Source organism: Pseudorasbora parva, chromosome 15 (assembly GCF_024679245.1).
Source record: "Pseudorasbora parva isolate DD20220531a chromosome 15, ASM2467924v1, whole genome shotgun sequence".
NCBI lineage: Eukaryota > Metazoa > Chordata > Actinopteri > Cypriniformes > Gobionidae > Pseudorasbora > Pseudorasbora parva.
In genome coordinates, this window is record NC_090186.1 from 18618540 (window position 1) to 18639563 (window position 21024).

Here is a 21024-nt window from a genome sequence, read left to right on the forward strand (position 1 = left end):
GAAATTTTGGAAAATGTTTGCAAAGCAGTTTGTTTGTAAGTCTGGAATAGAGATCAGCCAAAATAAAAATAAAACCCATTTGAATGGCCGGTGCCTGTGGACTAGTCAGTGTATCTCTGTTTTATATTATTGTTCAAATCATACCCTGGGCCGGATTGGACACCTTTCTGGCCTGCAGGCCGTTTGTTTGACACCCCTGTCCCCTGCTATAGGGTCACGTGAGCTTTTCAATGTTTTTTTGTTTTTTTAATTAAAATTACTTTTGGTCTTTAACTTTAAATTTATTTCAGTTTTTGCATTTCTAATTATGATTTTTATTTTATAATTTAAAAAAATGGACTTTCATTTACATGACATGCATTTTGAGGGCCTGAAAATGCTAACTTTTGAAAAAGGGGTTCAAAAGTTTTTGAAAAATATTCTGATATTGTCTCTGTGTAAACTACAAAAACATGTGAGAGAATTTGTGAGAACGGTGACATCATGCGCTTGTGTACTATGTGTTCAGTCTATAGGTGCGTAGTGTTTTTTTACAGCATGACATTGCTAACCACTGGCCTGGCAGCAGAATACAGTGTTTTAGACATTTTCCCGGATCCTTGCGAACGGGGATAATTTTAATAACCGTGTCATCTGTACAAAGGGAAAAAAATCTGTTTTTAGTAGGGCTATCAAAATAAATGCGTTATTAACGCATTAATGCAAATTCATTTTAACGGCACTACATTTATTAACGCCCGATAAACACAGCGTTAATTTTCTGTTTGATCTGTGGTGTAGCATGTAGTTGGAGAAATTAAAGGGTTACTTCACTGCTTTTTCATATTAAACTATGTTATTCCCTTAACTAAAACGAGTTGATACATACCTCTCTCGTCTCAGTGCGTGCACTTAATCTCTCTGACGCGCGGTGATGATCTGATAGCATTTAGCTTATATTAGTGAACATAGTGAATGAACTGGGCTTAGTGGGCTAAGTTAAATGCTATCAGATCATCACCGCGCGTCAGAGAGATTAAGTGCACGCACTGAGACAAGAGAGGTATGTATCAACTCGTTAAAGTTAAGGGAATAACATAGTTTAATATGAAAAGGCAGTGAAGTATCCCTTTAAGATCAGCCATAGACGTAAAAGATGCAGCAGCAAACATTAATAGGGAAAGAAAAGGGTTAACATTAATATTACTATTCTAAACCAAAAGTGCAGTTATTGCCTACAAGCTACCATATTTTCTTTTTAAACTTTTATTAGACTCCAGGTCGAAAGAAAAGTGCGTTTTACACTGAGCACATTCTCTGCAGTCCGAGCGTGATGCACTGCAAGCTCACTCTCACTCATGTCTGAGGTAAATCATTAACACCATCAACACTTACAGTACGTGTTTTGTTGAACTAAATAAATTCCAATCGGCTAAAACGAATACGCAGGTTACTTTTCTGAACAAGAGCGCTCCCAAGTCTGTTTCTCACACTGTTCGCGTGAATCGCGGCACAGTTTTAGCGCGTGCACAAAATACCGGCAGTTAAGCATTATGGTAATGTATGAAATATTTAATCTGTAAACCCTAGTAATGACTACACTGTGATATACTACTACCATGTTATAACATATTGTGCTTAAAGATTTTTGTCATATCACCAGCCAGCATTACAAACCAAAGCAAATAATTTTGTTTGTTTTATTTGTTCCTAGAGAGGATGCAATGCTTGAGTATTTGAAAATTGCTCAGGATCTGGAAATGTATGGGGTGAACTACTTTGACATCAAGAACAAGAAGGGAACGGAGCTGTGGCTGGGTGTGGATGCCTTGGGCTTAAATATCTATGAGAAAGACGACAAGTGAGTTCAGCCTTTCCCCACAATCATTTGACATTATTCAAATCTGAAGTGCAATTTCAACTGCAGGTCACCTATCTTCAATGTGTTTTCTTCTTCTTTTAAATTCAACTACAAAAAAGCACTGCCAGTACCATAGTAAAATGATGGTATTGGTTGTACTGTATATACTACAAGTACTGTATGGGTTAATGTAGTACCATAGTATTTTGTGGTATGCCTAGCTACTTAGTAACACCTTTGCCTGCACATCCATCACCCCCTTTAATTTACACCAATCTGTAAAATCCAAGCTATTGAGGAGTGTTTTTTGGGGATTTAGTTTGCTTTGAGGAACATGATGTTCTTCTTTCAAGTAACATCCATTTTATTCCCATTGTTTCCATAAACAGAGATCTCTCTGTGTGTGTACATAAGTGCAGTGGCGACTAATGGCTTTTCCCCCACAATGCCCTCTATTTTAACCATAGCAACAAAGACTGGTTTTTCAAGCTGTGCAGTCCTTGAAAATGTTGGGCAAGGATTGTGTGTGTGAGTGACTGAGTGAAGGCTTTGCGAACACACATGTTGCACAACGACCTGTGAAATAGTTCACATTCATCGGATCCTTGCTCGTGTTTGTACGGTGTTAAGTGTTGTGTTAGCTGTGCTCTTTCAGCCACTGGCCCATATCTTTAGCTTCTCAGTCATAAGAAAAGATCTGTCTTAGAACTGCCAACATGTCAGTCTCCAAAAGCACATGTTCATAGTTCAACATTGAACGCTATGACATGAAAGTAGAGCTGCACAATTCTGGGTAAATTGAGAATTTTGTTTTCTTTTTTCAAATAGAGCATGATTCTTTCACAATTATAAACAGACAACTAAACAAAGTATTGGAATTTACAAGAGGTTGTTACAAAATGTTAATTTCTGCATTCTATTTAAAAATATTTCATTTAATCTGAATGAATAAATAAGAACATTATGAGTGAGTCACTAAATAATTAAAGACTTGTTCCTTTACTACTGGATGAATGAGTATTTTTGAATGAATGAGTGAGTGGCTGCGCCTGAAATCGCTTACTCTTGAGTAGTCACTTATTTTGAATAAGTAATTACTTTGCGACCACTAAAAAAGTATGTTCTGTAGAGTATGTGTAGTATGAATATAATCTGGATGTACCACATTCACCATGTTGTCATTATCATGTGACCTACCAGCGGCATTCGCGTTGCTTTACTGCCATTCACAAATCCTCATGGGATGTGGTAAAGTGTCCATCATATGCACACTTCAGAACCTCACAGAAGTTTAGTAGGTCATCCGGAGACTTTTTGCCTTATCTTTTATGATTACTGTGAATTGGGACATACTGCACGTCACACACTGTTTTTCGCCTAATTTAGTAAGTATGCGATTTCAGAGGCAGCCAATGATTCAATGACAAAAAAAAATATCGCCCACTAGTAGTATAACAACAGGGTATCCGCGGGGTCTTGAAAAGTCTTAAAAGGTGATAAATCAATTTTGGGAAATTTAAGACCCTTATAAAGTATTAAAAAGTCTTATCACGGCTTTATAAAGTCTTAAATTTTGAAAGAATTTTGTTCAAGCTTTGTCAAAAGAGTTTGACTCTAAAAAGTATTTATGAATATATTTATTTTCATCCTCGTAAGTATTAAAAAACAATAGTGTGCTCAGTCTGAGATCGGCTCGGAGCGCGCGCACCAGGGGTGGAAATTAGCACCCCCACCAGCCAAATGCGGCTGATTTTGAGTTGTGGCAGGTAAACTCGCGTCACCTACCGAGCTGTTTCACCTCTTTGTAAACTTTGTTCAATGCATGCGAGTGCTGCCGTATGTGCGCATATGACCAGTCGTTTTCTCCGTCATCACTCGCGTGAAGACGTGCTGTGAGACTCGCGCATCATCCGAGAGCGCGCGCTCGTCTCACAGCGCGCAAATATTGAGTTCTCTTTCAAGTCTTGCACTTAAACGGACAAACTCACACAAGAAGTATGTCAACATGTCCATCTTGATGAGTATCCTAGCAGACATAGTCTGAATATGCCTTAAGTGAACTGTATAGTATGCACAGTCGAGAAAGACGAGCATATCCCTGCCTCAGCTCTTAAAGGCGCAGTAGCCTTTACTGCTGCCTGAGTGATGTCCTTATATTTAGTTTGACATTAAACAATGCTCTTGATTGAATAGCTTTTATATGTTTAATAAGGATTAATCTTTCATTTAAACAGTTAAATATGCAATTATTTTACATTTGATTACATTATTCAATTTCTGTCCTTCTCTGCAGGCCAGTAGGCATGTACATTATTATTTAATGAACACATGAGTGAGGTCGAGTTAAACATTTTAGTTTGAATTTTATTTTCCAGTTTTTGGCTTTGGTTTCGGCCAAGATTTTTTATTTTGGTGCATCCCTACTGACAATGTTCTGCTCGGTATGTTGTCAACACGCTTTCTTTGTTGGGACTAAAAACCATAAAACTGGAAGCCATAAAAGACCGCAAATCTTCCAAATGCCACATCCAGGTAAAAAAAGAGCACACAGAGCCCTACTTATTTAATGAAATGTATATCAGTTCATGTTTTGTGTGTGTATAAGCGAGAAAGAGAAAATGTCAGTATTTCATTGAAACTTGAGATTAAATAAACTGCTTAAGTATTGTAGAGCTTGTAGTATTAATTTTCACATGCAGTTACACATTGTCAGTTAAAAACAAAAAAGTGGCTGTAAAAACATTGAGTGGTAGACTTTAAAAAAAAGTTAATTTCCATCCCTGGTGCGCGCCGTCTACGGGTGACGTCATGTATTTTGCGAAATGCGCAGTCCGGGAATGTGTTGCCCTCCTTATGTTGCAATATGCAGTATGCAATAAAAACGATACAAAATTGGCCTACGATAGAGATTTAAAGTCTACATTCGACTACAACTGTTTATTAAGTTAAAGGTTTGTTGCCGATTAGAACTTGAAGTGCGATGGGGTCTTAAAATATTTTGAGAAGGTCTTTAAAAAGTCTTAAAAAGGTATTGAAATTAACTTCAGGATTCCTGCATATACCCTGAACAATATAATGTCAATACAACCGTTATTTAAAGTCAAGTTACTTTCAAAAGGTGATTTACTTTTTAACTGTTTTCAACAGTGATTACAAAAATAAAATAACAATTTTTCATCATGAAATGATCATATTAGATAATGATTTCTGAAGGATCATGTGACACTGAAAACACAAAGAATGGAGTAATTATGCCGAAAAATCCGCTTAAAAAATCACAGGAACAATTATCTTTAATTGTAATATTTCACAATATTACTGTTTGATGAAGTTAATGCTTCTTTGGTGAGCATAAGAGACTTCTTGTAAATAAAAAATAAAAGATATATATATATATATATATATATATATATATATATATATATATATATATATATATATATATATATATATATATATATATATATATATATATATATATACATATATACATATATACATATATGCATGCATGCATGCATGCATACATACATACATACATACATACATACATGCATGCATACATACATACATATATGCATGCATACATACATACATATATGCACACACATACATACATATATGCACACACATACATACATATATGCACACACATACATACATATATGCACACACATACATACATACATATATGTATATATATATATATATGTATGTATGTTTTAATGTTTCCAAAATCTTGACAGGTGCTGTATGTAATAATATAATAGTATATTTATTTATTTACTTAGTCTAATATTTACAAATATAACATTTTCCTTAAATGGTAGGATAACCAATTAAAAATACTCCATGCCCTCTTTCCACATGAGTAAAAAAAATAAACAGGCACATTTTCACATCTTTAGCAGCTCTATTCCACTCTAGACCAATTCAGCACGACAATCTCTCTGGAACTCTATTCCCACTAGAGCCAAGCATGAGACGGACTGTAACAGTCATAGCACTACAAGGACAAAAACTAGAGCCCTAGGATCCAGGATTTTTCACACCTTATTTATAATCATCATTTATTTGAACCATTCCTGCCAATTGGTTTACGGAAGGTTTGTGGTGTGTCGTACAGGTGGGCCACAATAGCATTGTGCTCTCTTTGCTATGCATAGAGACAATCTGACATGTACCTTGGAAGGTGCCATTGTAACGACACTCCCATGAGCTCCACAAAGACATCTCAGCACACTCCTCACTGCAATGATGTCATTCGCTCACGTTAATCGCAGGCCCTTCCTTGTCTTTACATTCCTCGAGTATCTCAGTGATGGACCGCCATGCCTGTGGTACAACATTCTCACTGCATTACAAACTGATCTCAGTGCTAATATTTAGCTTTTTGCTCAGTCAGCAAGATCTGATAGCTGTTGTCCACTTTTTAAAGGGGGATTTCTGGTTTACCGTATGATGTTTGTTTTGCATGACTGTATGTTTGGAATGAAAAGATCTCATGATTTCATCATTGTCTTCACAGACTCACACCAAAAATTGGATTCCCCTGGAGCGAAATAAGAAACATTTCCTTCAACGATAAGAAGTTTGTCATCAAGCCTATAGATAAAAAAGCTCCAGTAAGTGAAACCAGTAGGCTAATTGTGACACAAGCCGCCTTTCATACCTCACAGTCCCAACTGAAACTGAAAAACTGCTTTGACGAGAATAAAACTTGTTTTTTATTACATTCTAATTGACAAACATTTTATGTCGCGCCAACATTACAATGTCTCAGAGTAGGGTTTTGGATAAGTCTAATTTAAGTCATTTTTGGATTTAAAAAAAGCAATGAACCATTATTATGATGGTAAGAATTGTATACTAATTCACTAATTATATATTTGAAACATTGAGAATTGTGAACTTTATGTAAAAGGCTGTTAAAGCACAAGATGCTCTTTAAAAGATAACATAATCATCAGGTTCTCACAAAAAGTGGAAATACACAAACACTTATGTAGAAACAACTTTCTCTCAGCTATTGCTGGTAAATTTCACAAAGAAGCGATAAGTAACATGCTGATTTTTATACGTGAAATCTTGAAAGAGTGAAATAGTATTTTCTTGTAAAACGTATAATAATCTTGGCTTTATTGACAACTTCAAAAATTCTATATGTGTAGATATATGTGCTTAATGCATCTATAAAAATATTAAAAACTGGTGTTTTACAAAAAAAAGTGCAATTAAATAAGTCAATTGACAATTGATGCCTTTGTATATATGCCATACTGTATAGATACTATATATATACACTGATCAGGCATAACATTATGACCCATATGATGGGTAAAGTGAATAACACTGATTATCTCATCATCACGGTGCCTGTTAGTGGGTGGGATATATTAGGCAGCAAGTGAACATTGTCCTCAAAGTTGATGTGTTAGAAGGAGGAAAAATGGACAAGCGTAAGGATTTGAGTGAATTTGACAAGGGCCAAATTGTGATGGTTAGACGACTGGGTCAGCATCTCCAAAACTGCAGCTCTTTGTGGGGTGTTCCCGGTCTGCAGTGGTCAGTGTATATCAACAGTGGTCCAATGAAGGAACAGTGGTGAACCGGCAACGGGGTCATGGCTCTTTGATGCATGTGGAGAGCGAAGGCTGGCCCGTATGGTCCAATCAAACAGAGGAGCTACTACTCAAATTGCTCAAGAAGTTAATGCTGGTTCTGATTAGAAAGGTGTCAGAACACACATTGCATTGCAGTTTGTTGCGTATGGGGCTGCATAGCCGCAGACCAGTCAGGGTGGCCATGTTGACCCCTGTCTACCGCCGAAGGTGCCAATGGCGTGCACGGAGCAATGGAAGAAGGTAGCCTGGTCTGATTGAATTTCTGTTACATCACCTCGATGGGCGGGTGCTTACCTGGGGAACACATGGCACCAGGATGCGTTATGGGAAGAAGACAAGGCGGCAAGTTGGCGGGCACAGTGTGATTCTTTGGGCAATGTTCTGCTTGGAAACCTTGGGTCCTGCCATCCATGTGGATGTTAATTTGACACATGCCATCTTCCTAAGCATTGTTGTAGACCATGTACACCCTTTCATGGAAACGGTATTCTCCTGTGGATGTGGTATCTTTCAGGAGGTGTTGACTTGGCCTCCAAATTCCCCAGATCTCAATCCAATCGATCATATGCGGGATGTGCTAAACAAACCAATCTGATCCCATGGAGGCCCCACTTCGCAACTTACAGGACTCAAAGGATCTGCTGCCAACATCTTGGTGCCAGATAGCACAGCCCTCCTTCAGGGGTCTAGTGGAGTCGGGATGGCTGTTTTTGCAGCAAAAGGGGGACCAACACAATAATCAGGAATCATAATGTTATGCCTGATGGGTGTTTGTATATTATTGGTTGACTTTACTGCGTTGCCATGATGCTTTGTTTGATGTCAACTAGCCACTGGTGATGGCCTATAGAGGGCGCAACTGGTTAAGACATTTTGAAGTCCAGTTTTACACCCTTTTTCCTAACAGTTAAAATAACAAATGCATATTCTGAGAGTGCTCAAGATATGATTATACCACCTGGATGCTCAAAATTGGTCATGTGAATGCATGTTTTAAACAGCTTATTGTTCACGCAAGTTAATCACCGTTCGAAATTAATGCATTGCTGAATTGTAGCGCACACATCGCACGATGGCATACACCAAATCATTCAGTAGCGCAGAAATATGTCAACACTGTTCTGTAATTATTGTTATTTTTTCATATCAATAAAATGGCGTAGAAACTGAAAAGTTCTAGCATATATTTCTTAGTAACTAAAACCCACAGCTTCACTATTAGCAGAGAGATACTTCCAGGTATAATGAATTCACATGCAATCGCTCTCACTAAATAATGTATTTATATAAATGTAATCTTTATTGTGCTACTTTAACTGTATCTGATATTAGCCCCTTTCACACTGTACGTCGGACCCGCAATATTCCCGGAACATTGCCGGGTCGCCTTCTGTGTGAAAGCAACCACGTCCCGGAATTGATTACCGAATTGAACCCGGGTCGGGGACCTAGTAACATTGCGGGGTTCGATCTGGGATGAGCGCAGTGTGAACAAAAGCCAAAACTAATGCCGCAACGTGTACGTAGTTATCGTGCGACTCCTCAAGCTTGTTTTTTCAATAATACAACCCTGCAGTGCCAGAAGAGCTAGTCGGTGTTTTAAATGCAGAGAGTTTTCGTATACAAAATAAACTAAAATTAAACAAGCAGAAATGTGCGCAAACTGGACACAAGTCGAGACCACGGAGCTCCTTACTATCCGCGCTGAAGCTGAGCTTGCTCGCCATTATACGACACATCCAGATGTCATGTGTCAACTCGATCCGGGACCGTTACGGGTTGTGTGTGAAAGCGCAGATATTACGGTATTTCGCTGGCTGTGTGAATGGACCAAATCGAGCGGCCCGGGAACAAATGCCGAGTCGCATTATCCGTGTATTTGCCAGAATCGCAGTGTGAAAGGGGCTTTAGAAATCTATGAGAAGTATAACCACCTGGTATATAAGCTGGTATATAGGAGCAATAGCCTTGTGGGCAGCGCTGTGTCATCATGGCATAGCTGTGCACAAGCCAACCCACATTTGAGTCTCAGCTAGAGGTTCAAGCTGATTTGTTCATTAATGATGTCCTCAGCGACCGCGATTAATCACACAAATGTTGACTTTTCGACATTAAAAAAACTAAGATTCTGAAGTCATTCTTCCCCTAGTACTTGGACATAATAAGATTCATGTACATTTTAATCTGGTCAGCTTTTCAGCACTGTGTTTCAGTGTGACTGTCTAAATTTTTTTATTGTTTTTATTAATTGAATATAAAAGGAATAATAATAATAAAAATATATAAAAACTAAATACAAATTATATTCATACATTTTCTAAAATTAAAAAGTCAAGGCTAATTCAAAATAGGTTTAAATAATGCGGTATAAAAAATCCTAAAATAACTGCAATGTGACAAAAAAAAGATGTTGCGATGACTATGGCTTTATTTTGACACACACAAACAGTAAATCACTGTAATGCATGCAGTTTCACAGTGACGAGTCATTAGTAGTAGCAGTGCTGTTTTAGCTGATAAACACCAGCTCTGACAGGCAGACCTCCATTGAGCGTTATCTCTGAGCGTCAGAGCAACTGCTTTCTGTAGGACTTACATTTATATTATACCACAACTTTATTATGCTAATACACAGACTTATCAGTCTGATCAAAGACCAATAAATTGGATGATTCATATTCCCTGCTTCTATATATCTTGTCTCTTCCTCCTTATCCCTGCAGGATTTTGTGTTCTACGCCCCACGTCTGCGCATTAATAAACGTATCCTACAGCTGTGCATGGGGAACCATGAGCTGTACATGCGCCGCAGGAAGCCGGACACCATCGAGGTGCAGCAGATGAAAGCACAGGCTCGAGAGGAGAAACAACACAAACAGATGGAGAGGTGAGAATGAATCACCATGGCGATGTGAGGACTGATGCCGTCTCATCAGCAGATGCTGCCGGATATGTAACCGACCATATTTTGTGTAGCATAATTTTTTTATTACAATTTTATAACTAGAAATTGTGAATTGGCAAAGCCTGCTATTTTTTTTTTTTTTTTTTGAAAGTGGATTAGCAAAACCTGACTTAATTGTATCTTTAGTTTCAATTTTGGTTTATTTATTTGGTTGTCACATTTTGCTTTAGTTTAGTTTAGATTTTTGTTTTGTACTTTTCAGTTTTGTTTTTTAAAAGTCTTGAAATTTAAAGGATGTATTAGTGGTTGCTAAGGTGTTCTGTGTGGTTGTTCGGTAGTTTCTAAAGGTTTTGAGGTTTGTGGTACCTTGGTCTTTTGAAAGATTGCTAGACAGTTTCTAGGTGGATAATTAAATAGATTGGTGCTGATTTAGCTGTCTCAAATCAGCATCAAATAGCCAACTTATGATATAACATTATGATAACCATTAAACTTTGTGGCATTGTCTTTAGTCAACTCCAGTTGCTTCGTTTCTGCTCAATCTTTTCCATATGACATTTAAGCAGTTTTATATGTAAATGACCTCAGTTACGATTGGCTAATAGTGAATTAAGGTAAATCGCTAAATACTGAATAGATGGTGATTGTGATGTGATGAAGCCAACAAGATTTCTGAACAAGCTAATCTTGCAGCAGGTCAAGGAGTTTTGAATTATTAACATCGGACTTTGAGCAAGGAAGATTTTTTAAGTTTTGTATTATATGAGCACTTTAATATGACTCCCTTGGCAGGTGAGAGATGACTTGTTTTTGGGTGTATGGCAGTGTCCTGAGCAAACGTCACCATGTCTCTTTGGTTGTGCCTTATCTGCAGAGCTCAGCTGGAGAGTGAGAAGAAGAGACGAGAGGCCATAGAGAGAGAGAAAGAGCAGATGGAGAGGGAGAAACAGGAGCTGATGATGCGACTTATCCAGTTTGAGGAGAAGACCAAAAAAGCAGAGAAAGGTAAGACTCCAGGGTCCAGCATGTTTGTCTTTAATTTGTAAAACAATGTTTTGTTTTGGTTAATATGTTCATACCTAATGCAAGATAAGCATTTCATGGCTGCGTTCACATAAGCAAATGAAACAATCAACATATAAGAGTTGTTTTGAATGCGAGGAAAATTTCCAGCTTTATCATGTTTATACTTTTAAGAAAAGGCCATTTTTAACCGTTTATTTTTATGAAACAACACAATATGGATTATAATAAAAGCAAATATATCAACTAATCCAATGATTGCTTTATTTGTGCTTTTTTTGTGACTCCATATGGAAAATGTGACTCATAATTAGAGACGTCAGGCCAGATACAGTCACTAGTCTTTTCAGTTTATGTAACCTTTTGGCTTGTTATTATATAAAAAGGAGACAATATACAAACACAAGGTGGTGTCATACTGCACCTGTTACTGAACTGCTGTTCACATGTCATGTTTCTTTTGTGCTTGCCACAAAGCTTGTCTTTTTGATATCCAGTTTGAGACTAGATTATTAGAAAAAATATTTTTTCATTCAGAAAGTTTTTCTTTGGATTAAATAATGTTCCTGAATCGTGTGTCCATACATGCCAAAACCACCCGCCATATCTGATTATACAAAGTCCAACAAAGCTTTCTGAATGATCTAAATGTATGGGGCTCTGTAACAAAATTACATCTCTTCTGCCTTTTCTGCAGACATCACTCAGCTTAAAGGACATATCTGTCATTATTAATGTCAAAATCCACTTTCTCTCTTTTAAAGAACACAAAAGGAATTATATGTAGCAGAAAGTCCAAGCTGCTTCACATACAATACAAGTAAATGGCGGCACAGCTGTCAAGCAAGAATTCAGTGAATAATAGCTTAAATTTTAGTTTGTTCCTCACAAAGCTATTATGCACTATATTCTGTATCTAAAGCTGTATGAGTTATGAGTATTAATTTTATGGTGCTTCAGACTGCTTTTTGAAGAAAAAGCAGCATAAAAATTTACTAAACTTCTCCTTTGGTGTTCCATGGAATAAAAGGTCCTACCATGACATGAGGTTAAATGAAGACTGAATTTTCGTTTTTGGGTAACATATCCCTTTAAAGTTGACTAATTAGAGGGACTGCTAAAGCATAATGTGGTCACCACTATTTAGTGTTGAATCTGTGAACTATTCATTAACATCACAGATGTGCAATCATGACGGAATCACCACCTTGCACAGTGAGGCCTAGACCCATATTTAGGATGTATTGATAGGTTGCACTTTAAATGAAATCTGGTTGTGTGTTTTCAGACTTGCAGGAGCAGATGCAGAGGGCCGTCCAGCTGGAGCATGAACGGAGACTGGCAGATGAGGAGGCCGCCAGATTGGAGGCAGAGAGGCAGGCAGCCCTGCTCGCAAAGGAAGAACTGGCCCGTCAAGCCCAGGACCAGCTGAAGAGTCAGGAACAGCTGGTGAGAGTTTAACACTGTTTCTCCAAAAATGACTTTGCAGCCAAAATAGTTATTTTCCATTAACAATCCTCCCCATTCATTTCTCTCAGGCCGCTGAGCTAGCAGAACATACTGCTCGAATTGCACTCCTGGAGGAGGCCAAAAAACGCAAGGAGGAGGAGGCTGTGACATGGCAGCACAAAGTAAGAGCATTAAGACATGAACCTATATGGGAATCATTTTTCACCCTTGATGAGTTTGCATTACTGCAAAAGTTTGTAGTCATAATCTTGGTGCATTCTTGAGTTCTTCATAGGGCTTGGCGATATGGCCCAAAAAAATTATCACAATATAATTTTCCATATCAGTCGATATCGATAAATATCACGATAAATGTAAAAATTTTATTTCTTTAAAGTTTAAAGGCATATTTTTGCTCCTGAGTGAAAGAAGGTTTTCAACTATACTTTATTGTCAAAACATGACAGACACTTCCCAAACAGGTGAACAATTTATTAAAACTGAGGTAGATTTATTTATTAAAATATTCATTGTGGTAAGCATTTTTTTGTACTCTACACTGAATAATATCATTACTTAATTGTGTAAGAAGTAAAACACTAAAAAAGGCAAACGGGCAAAAAAAAGCGTTTTAAGTTAAGAAAAATGTTGAGTTCCCCTTCTCTTGCCTCACCGTGCATCTCTCTCTCGCTCTCTCTCTCTCACACACACACACGCCCATCTCACCGACACACGCACACCACACCGACAGTGGGCTGGTCGCGAGAGGAAGGAGAGAGCAAAGTTCAGTATTTGTGGATTTCCAGTAAGGGCTGTCTAGTCTATTTTATTCATTTTAAACATCGAATGACATTATTTCTCTTTTGATACAGGCGATGCTGAGTCATTAATACATCACCAAAGACAAACAATTACGATAGCGATGTACAAGTCCGATATTTTAGTGATTATAGTTTGGTAACGTTAGCTTGCAAGTCATGCACTAAAACGAACAAGGTGATTAGCCTGTGCGTGAATGTAGTTATTGTAGATTTACCGCTGTGTTGGGCTTCATGTTATATGGAAGAACTTCGAAGAAGCACGATAATTTAATAATTAAATTCCGTGTGGTGAACCTATGATAAGCAGTCCACGTACGTCGCTCTGTTTTTATGTCGGATGGGATCACCAAACCACTGAAGTTAAGCAAACTAACTTGTCAACTATATCGGTGTCCTCCGAATTGGTTGTGAGCTCGGAGTTTTCTTCACTACTGCTCATTTTTATTGCTCCACTTCACTTCGATCCTCCAAGCCTGTCAGTCACTGACTGTAAACAATAGCGCATGCTGCACCCAAAAGCCCGGTCTGCAATACGCATGCGCAGCATTACGCATAGCGCATAAGCATTATATTGAGAATTTATCAAACTGTGTTATCATTTTATCGAGAAAAATTATATCATGATAATTATCGTTTTATCGCCCAGCCCTAGTTCTTCGGTAATTGGATTGGTTGAGTCTGATCTTTTTGGCGTTGGAATGTTTTCTTCTAGGCGAAAGAGGCCCAGGATGACCTGGTGAAGACCCGCGAGGAGCTTCACATGGTGATGGCGGCACCACCTATCCCTGTCTCTCTCCCTCCACCACCACCACCCGCCTACGAACCTTATGACAATGACTATGAAGATGGGGAGGAAAGCAATGGTAGCTACAGTGCAGACCTGCAGACAGGAGGATTCCATGACCACCGCAATGAAGAACAGAGAATCACAGAGGCCGAGAAGAATGAACGAGTTCAGAAACAGCTGATGGTAAGTTGCAGTAACAACTGGTTGAACTTTACTAGGCTTCAGGATTAAAGCCTAGTGCAGGGGTAGCCAATCCTAAACCTTGGAGGCTACCTTTCTTTATACATTTATTCCAACCCTGCTCCAACAAACCTGTTCTATTTAAGTAATCCTGAACACCTTGATTAGCTGGTTCAGGTGTGTTTGATTAGGGTTAAAGATAAAATTAGCTAGGCTCTAGCCCTTCTGGAGGAGCACAGTTTGCTCATATATATCTTTAAGTCTTAACAACGTTCTTAATGGGGTTTGGAGTTAGGGTAATCTTCATGCATTTTCCATGCACCCATCTGGAAGTTCCTAGGATGCCTATTGCTTAGCAGAGATGGTCTTATTTTTGGGAGATATGAAGGTATGCAGCTCTACCTTTGGAAAAAGCGTAACACTCATTGAATTTCATTCAGAGTTGTGCAACAGTCAGTCACTGTTTGCAGATACCATAGAAATGAGTGTCGAAGTGTCATAAACTGAATCAAACTTGTTGCACAATTATCTGATTTCTCTCATAAAACATGAGCAAACATGTTGAAGATTAGCCAATGGGCTGTCGATTCATTAAATAAGCCATTTCCTCACAAAAGCAGTTTATTAAGTGTAGTGAATACGCTGATTCGGGTGTGGCTGGAGCTAACTCTGCAGGACAGGAGACCTCCTAGAGCAGGAATGGACACCCCTGCTCTAATCCAATACCATTGAGCCAACTAATCAAAGTCTTTGGGAAATGTAAAACTCCTCTTGCGTTCTTCCTGTAAAGTATCATAAAAGAAAATTATTGCTCCTGGACCAGGGGTATTCAACCAATTAATCTTGAAGACCTTGATTAGATGGTTCAGGTGTGACTGATTAGGGTTGGACCTCAACTCCGCAGGACAGTGGGACTCCAGGAGCAAGGTTGAATGCCTCCTATACAGCCAATCCTATACAACATTCCTATCAATTAGTCATTGCTCTCTGATTTTATTTTATTTTTGTTCAGGGAGGAAGATCCACTTTCCTGCAGAGTTTAGTTCTAACTGTAGTCCCTGAACCATCTTATCAAGATGTTTTGTATTTAATTAAATCCAGATGTATAGAAGCAGATTTGGAACTAATATGTATGAATAGCTCCTTTCTCACTGCAAGAACTAATTTTTGTTTTAAGAACTAAGTAAATACTCACACATAAGGACCTATAGTTCCTCTTCACCATTTTAAGAAACTGTTTAACCTTCCCCTGCTGTCAGTTGGTAGTCTTCATTGCCTTTCCAACTCCCATATAATTAACATAAAACAAACAAAAGTATTTAAATAGTTTATTACACGGCTCTGTGGAATACTTGATTCTGATTGGTCAATCGCGCATTCCAGCAGTATGTTATTCTCAGATAACAACCACCAAATTGAATAACAAGCCGCTCATCAGGTACTACGAGTTATCTTGACCGGCACTATTTATATGCTATACGTGTCACTCCGCTGTCGTTAACTGTCTTGTGCCATCTTGAGACTGAAAAACAATTAACCACCACAGGTTACAATGGAAGACTTCAAGGACGAGAGCTAATCAAATATTTAAACTCCAGACAATACTTCATGTCTTACTTACAAGTAGCCATATAATAAGTGGAATAATGTAATCTCTTAACCCATTTAAGATAAAAATAAAAATAATGGAACCTCTTCAGTGACTCAAGTGATAACAACTGGCTGGGTGTACATTATCCCTGACATAAAAATGTGATCCATATCATGCCATCATTGTAGTTATGTTGTGCACAGAAATAATGTTAAACTAAAAACTGCAATAGATTGTCACTACGGGGTTCTCAATGCAAGAGAACAAACTCTCTTCAGGTGTGTAGGTCCTCTTAGGGCTAGACGTCTTCTTAGGCAGTACAGGAACTATATCAGAAATCAGCTAATGTAACTCTCCATTGGGGATTTTTACACAGGATGACTGCTTTCATAGTTCCAATAACTATTGGCCCACTTTTTAAAGGTCCCATTCTTCGCGTGTTTTCGAAGCTTTGATTATGTTTACAGTATGCAATATAACATGAGTTCATGTTTCGCCTGTAAAAAAACCCAGTATTTTTCACACAATTTACTTATCTGTATACCGGTGTTTCCTCTGTCCTAAAAACGGCCTGATGATTTCCTTGTTCTATGAAGTCCCTCCTTCAAAAATACGTAACGAGTTCTGATTAGGCCAGCGCTTCCCGTGTTGTGATTGGACAGCAGCTTAGTGCACGTTGCCCGGAAAGGTCCCGCCTCTTACCATAACGGGTAGATACGCGCGCTCAATGTTATTGCAAAAATGTCTATATTGCCTTATCAATTTGAGCCGGAATCAGACCCGGAGAATATCGAAGAGGATTGATTACAACCTGCTCAGGAAAGACTTTTGTTGGATGTTTCAGAATGGTAAGCTGTCTATTCAGTAGTTTAAACTGATCATTACAAACACCAACAATCGATGGTGTCTGAATGAATTACTACACTTTTATATGCTAAGTTTTTCAGATTAGTTTCAATTACCATCTAACGTTAGTTAACAAAGCTAAACAGCGTTGCACAAACAACTGTTAAACGGACCAACTTAAATAATAAAATACACTTACCGGTTGTGGTCCATAAACATCTTTTAAGAATAATCTTTCTGCGAATCCGGCATTAAACTGATTGAGATTGAAGAAGCAGTCCTCAGCAAAATGTGCTGCACATAGTTTTAGATTGTGATTATAATTTTCCGGAACCGAGTTAAACATAAACTGTAGCCATTGATCTCTACGTACAGCGTCTGTGTGAAGGCCAAACAAAGGTGATTTGACTCCGGGATGAAAATAACAGCGTTTCAATGGCATGGCGACAAACACACTCTACAAAAACAACGCTTTTGTAATTTGAATTTGCGTGTTCTTGTGGGCGGAGGGTTCGTCAACAAACGGTTTTAGTTGCGTCATTAAAGCAGGAAGTGCAGGGGTGTAGTCCAAACTGGCCGTTCGCTGTAGGCTTTGAAAGGGAACTTCTGTTAAATAAAATATCTCGCTTGGCATTGAACTTTGAGCTTTATAATTTTACTGGTATTATTTATGCTCTAACAGCAACATTACACACTAACTAAAGTTTGAAAGATGGAATCGCAAAGAATGGGACCTTTAATGTGTTCGCACCTCAGGAACTGAGAACATTTTAAGAAATAGGAAAAGCTTGTGGGGGGACTACATTAGCTCCTACTTTAGAGTAGGGTGACTGTCTAACCTAGAACAATAGAACCTACCAGTGACCTAAAGGTAGGCTGATTGGCTGAACACATAGGAAACATCAGCAACCACTCTACGAAACATGGAAAGTAAGGTACAGCTTCTCAATTGATCTGTGTCCTCCATCCTCCAGTTGTTGAATGCCGCACTTAAATTCCATCGCTGTCAGACATCTTATGTCACTTCAGAGTTCTTACTGCTGTTGCTAATGCAACCAGGAAAGTGGCCCTAGGAGGACATGTAGTTCTCAGGGGACCGCCCTGGTGGCTAGTTGCTATAACTGAGATCCTATAACTACTTATGAGTTGAAATGATTATCCCTGCGCTGAAACATCTACCAGAAAATTGCTTTTAAGAGACTGATTTTAAGAGAAAGTTGAGGTTAGGTTTAGGGTTGGATAGACCTTGAGATATGCTTGGTTGATAGGAAAGTCTAGCTCCAGGGATTCTACAAACATGTCCTTTGTTTGGTCCGTCAGGTTGTCTCATATGATTACTGTAGTACAGCCAACAGATCTTTGTTGGTCCTGGACAACATTCTTAACAAGCAGATTTTGGAAATAGGATTAGGCTTAGGTTTTAGGCTGGGGTTGGGGCTCGTCTTTTAAACCTATAATATCCCTCTGCCTTTGTCTATTCCTTACCCCAACTATTAACTACAGTTAATGTGATTCCACTAAGTAGGTCATTGTCCTGAAACAGCATTACTATCAAACAATCTAAACCCTAAACCACAATTTATTCCTAACTTAAATTGGAAGGAAACCAAGTCAATAAGAATGTCATTAACTAGATATCCAATTGGTATGGGTTAAGGGGTCTGACATTGCGGTTGTTAATCCAGAAACATGTCCTACTTGGTAAAATCACATTAACTGGTTTGGATAGGGTTTAGGAATGTTTGTTTGACACTGACAGGAAGTCCTACTTGACAATACCACATAAGATGGATTCAGAAGTGATCGTACTCTTCAGTCATAGATCAAAAAAGCATCACTAAATTTCTGACATTTATCTTCTTTACAGGCTCTGACCTCGGAGTTGGCCCAGGCTCGCGACGACACCAAGAAGACTGCGAATGACCTGCTGCACACAGAAAACATGCGCGTCGGCCGAGACAAATACAAAACTCTGCGGCAGATCCGCCAGGGAAATACTAAACAGAGAATTGATGAGTTTGAGGCCTTATAAAATATCTGGACCAGGAAACTTTGGGAAGGAGAGAAGGAAGGAGTCTCAAAGCCCTTGTCAGTTTTCTTTCTATCCCTACGTCTGAGTGGTCAATGCAAGAGGCACAACCTGCGCTCAAAACCACGACCAAGTGCGTGCACGTACATGCACACGGTAATGAAACAGATTTGAGGTGTGTGATATACAAATACTGGTTCAATATGCACAAAAAAATGAAATTATTTTAAAACAATTTTTTTGTGTCATTTACATTTATATATGTAAACACAAATATGATGTTTACCCCTTAATGGTGTACATCTAATTTCACAGCAACACTTCACAATAAGGTTCTATACTTAAAGCGTTAGTTTATGCATTAGGTATAATGAAAAAAGATGAACATTTATTAATGTCTGTTAATTTATTGTTCATTCTTGGGTTTTAATGCATTAGTTGACTAGTGATAACAAATAACTTGTAATATTAATGTATTTATATATGTAGCAATTCACATTAACCAAGATCAATGTGTTTGTGCAAGTATTGTTTAGTTAATTGTGATTAACTAATGTTAACGTATAGAGCCTTATTGTAAAATGTTACCAATTTCACAAATGCACACCACTGATTTTCACAGAATGTTCTGAAGTAAATCATTTTGCCATAAAAATAGGAAGCTGAATATGTAAACGCGTGCCAACAATGCATCCCCTTATGTTAATTATGTTATTAATTCAATAATCTGGCCAAAATATAACTAGTTTGGGGTTGTAATAAGGGGTTGTACTCATTTTTTTTTTTTTTTTTTTTGTGGTTTTTGTTTTCTTGTTAATGATCCACTCAGCACAGGGCTTGGCAGTATGATAATTTTATGTATTGTCTTATATTAAAACTCTTTCATTCATGTTGAATATGGCTTTTGCCAGAATATTTGTTATAGTGTTTATTTATTCTGTCTTTGGGTTATTTAAGGTTTTGGGGTAGATGCACTTTTGCTTCTTTACTAATGACAGATGACTGCAGATTCATTTGTTTATTGATTCTGTACTGACCTAAATGATGATTGAGTCCACATACTTAATACTTATTAGCTAACATATTTGAAATAGATCCATATACAAGTTTTATATTTATATTTATATATATATATATATATATATATATATATATATATATATATATAAACTTGTATATATTTATATAAAATAAATAAATTTAGATGCATGTTAAATCATTAGATATTCTGCATTAGATACAAACTGATTTTTATGGTTTTCAATTGAATTTGTTACTGAATGTTTATGCCATGACAGACAGTGGGATAAAGGATGTTTTTAAGAAGCTTTAATAACCTTTTGTAATCTCAGTTTACTGTATGTAACTGAATGGATTTTTATAAGTGCTGTGTTGGTGGTTCTGTGAGCCGAGTGTTTCTCATTGACTTCCTATAGCAGCTCTGGATATTTTAATTAAAACTTAAATAGCACAAATCAGGTAGTGTTAAGACACCTTTGCTCTGCTGTAGAGACCAAATGTAAAATATAATCACACAAGAAGAGACATTCAGCATTTTGAGTGATATACCCATAGGCAAATATGGCATTTTAGTCAATTGTTTCTATGATGCCTGTAACCATGCAGTGCCACTTTCATAAAAATAGGAAAGTATTTTTGTTGTTGCATTTTTTTTTCTTGCCATGTGGCAAGTTTGTAGGGCTTACATGTATTTGTTTCCTCCAAATGATGCTCATTATTACTGACTTAATCACTGTTAATTCCTTAATTGAGTTTCCATAATCAGCTGGTTTCATCATTTGTTTTAATTATTTTGACATCCATGCAAATAAGCTTTTCACACTACCATCCAGTGACAGGGCTTAAAGGGATAGTTCACCCAAAAATGAAAAGCCATTCACTCTCCCTCAAGTTATTCCAAAAGTTATT

The 21024-nt window shown here is 37.7% G+C and overlaps 1 protein-coding gene across 1 annotated transcript in view; it reads left to right on the forward strand.

Annotated features, from left to right (window-relative positions):
• Nucleotides 1-20189, forward strand: part of ezrb (ezrin b) — a 42287-nt gene extending 22098 nt beyond the window's left edge. Inside the window, exons 7-14 of the mRNA XM_067417286.1 lie at nucleotides 1694-1840; nucleotides 6369-6465; nucleotides 10188-10351; nucleotides 11244-11374; nucleotides 12681-12841; nucleotides 12931-13023; nucleotides 14375-14632; nucleotides 18934-20189. Coding sequence (XP_067273387.1) covers nucleotides 1694-1840; nucleotides 6369-6465; nucleotides 10188-10351; nucleotides 11244-11374; nucleotides 12681-12841; nucleotides 12931-13023; nucleotides 14375-14632; nucleotides 18934-19098 — 1216 coding nt within the window. The 3' untranslated portion in view covers nucleotides 19099-20189. The remainder of the gene's footprint in view (nucleotides 1-1693; nucleotides 1841-6368; nucleotides 6466-10187; nucleotides 10352-11243; nucleotides 11375-12680; nucleotides 12842-12930; nucleotides 13024-14374; nucleotides 14633-18933) is intronic.
• The last annotated feature ends 835 nt before the right edge of the window (nucleotides 20190-21024 follow it).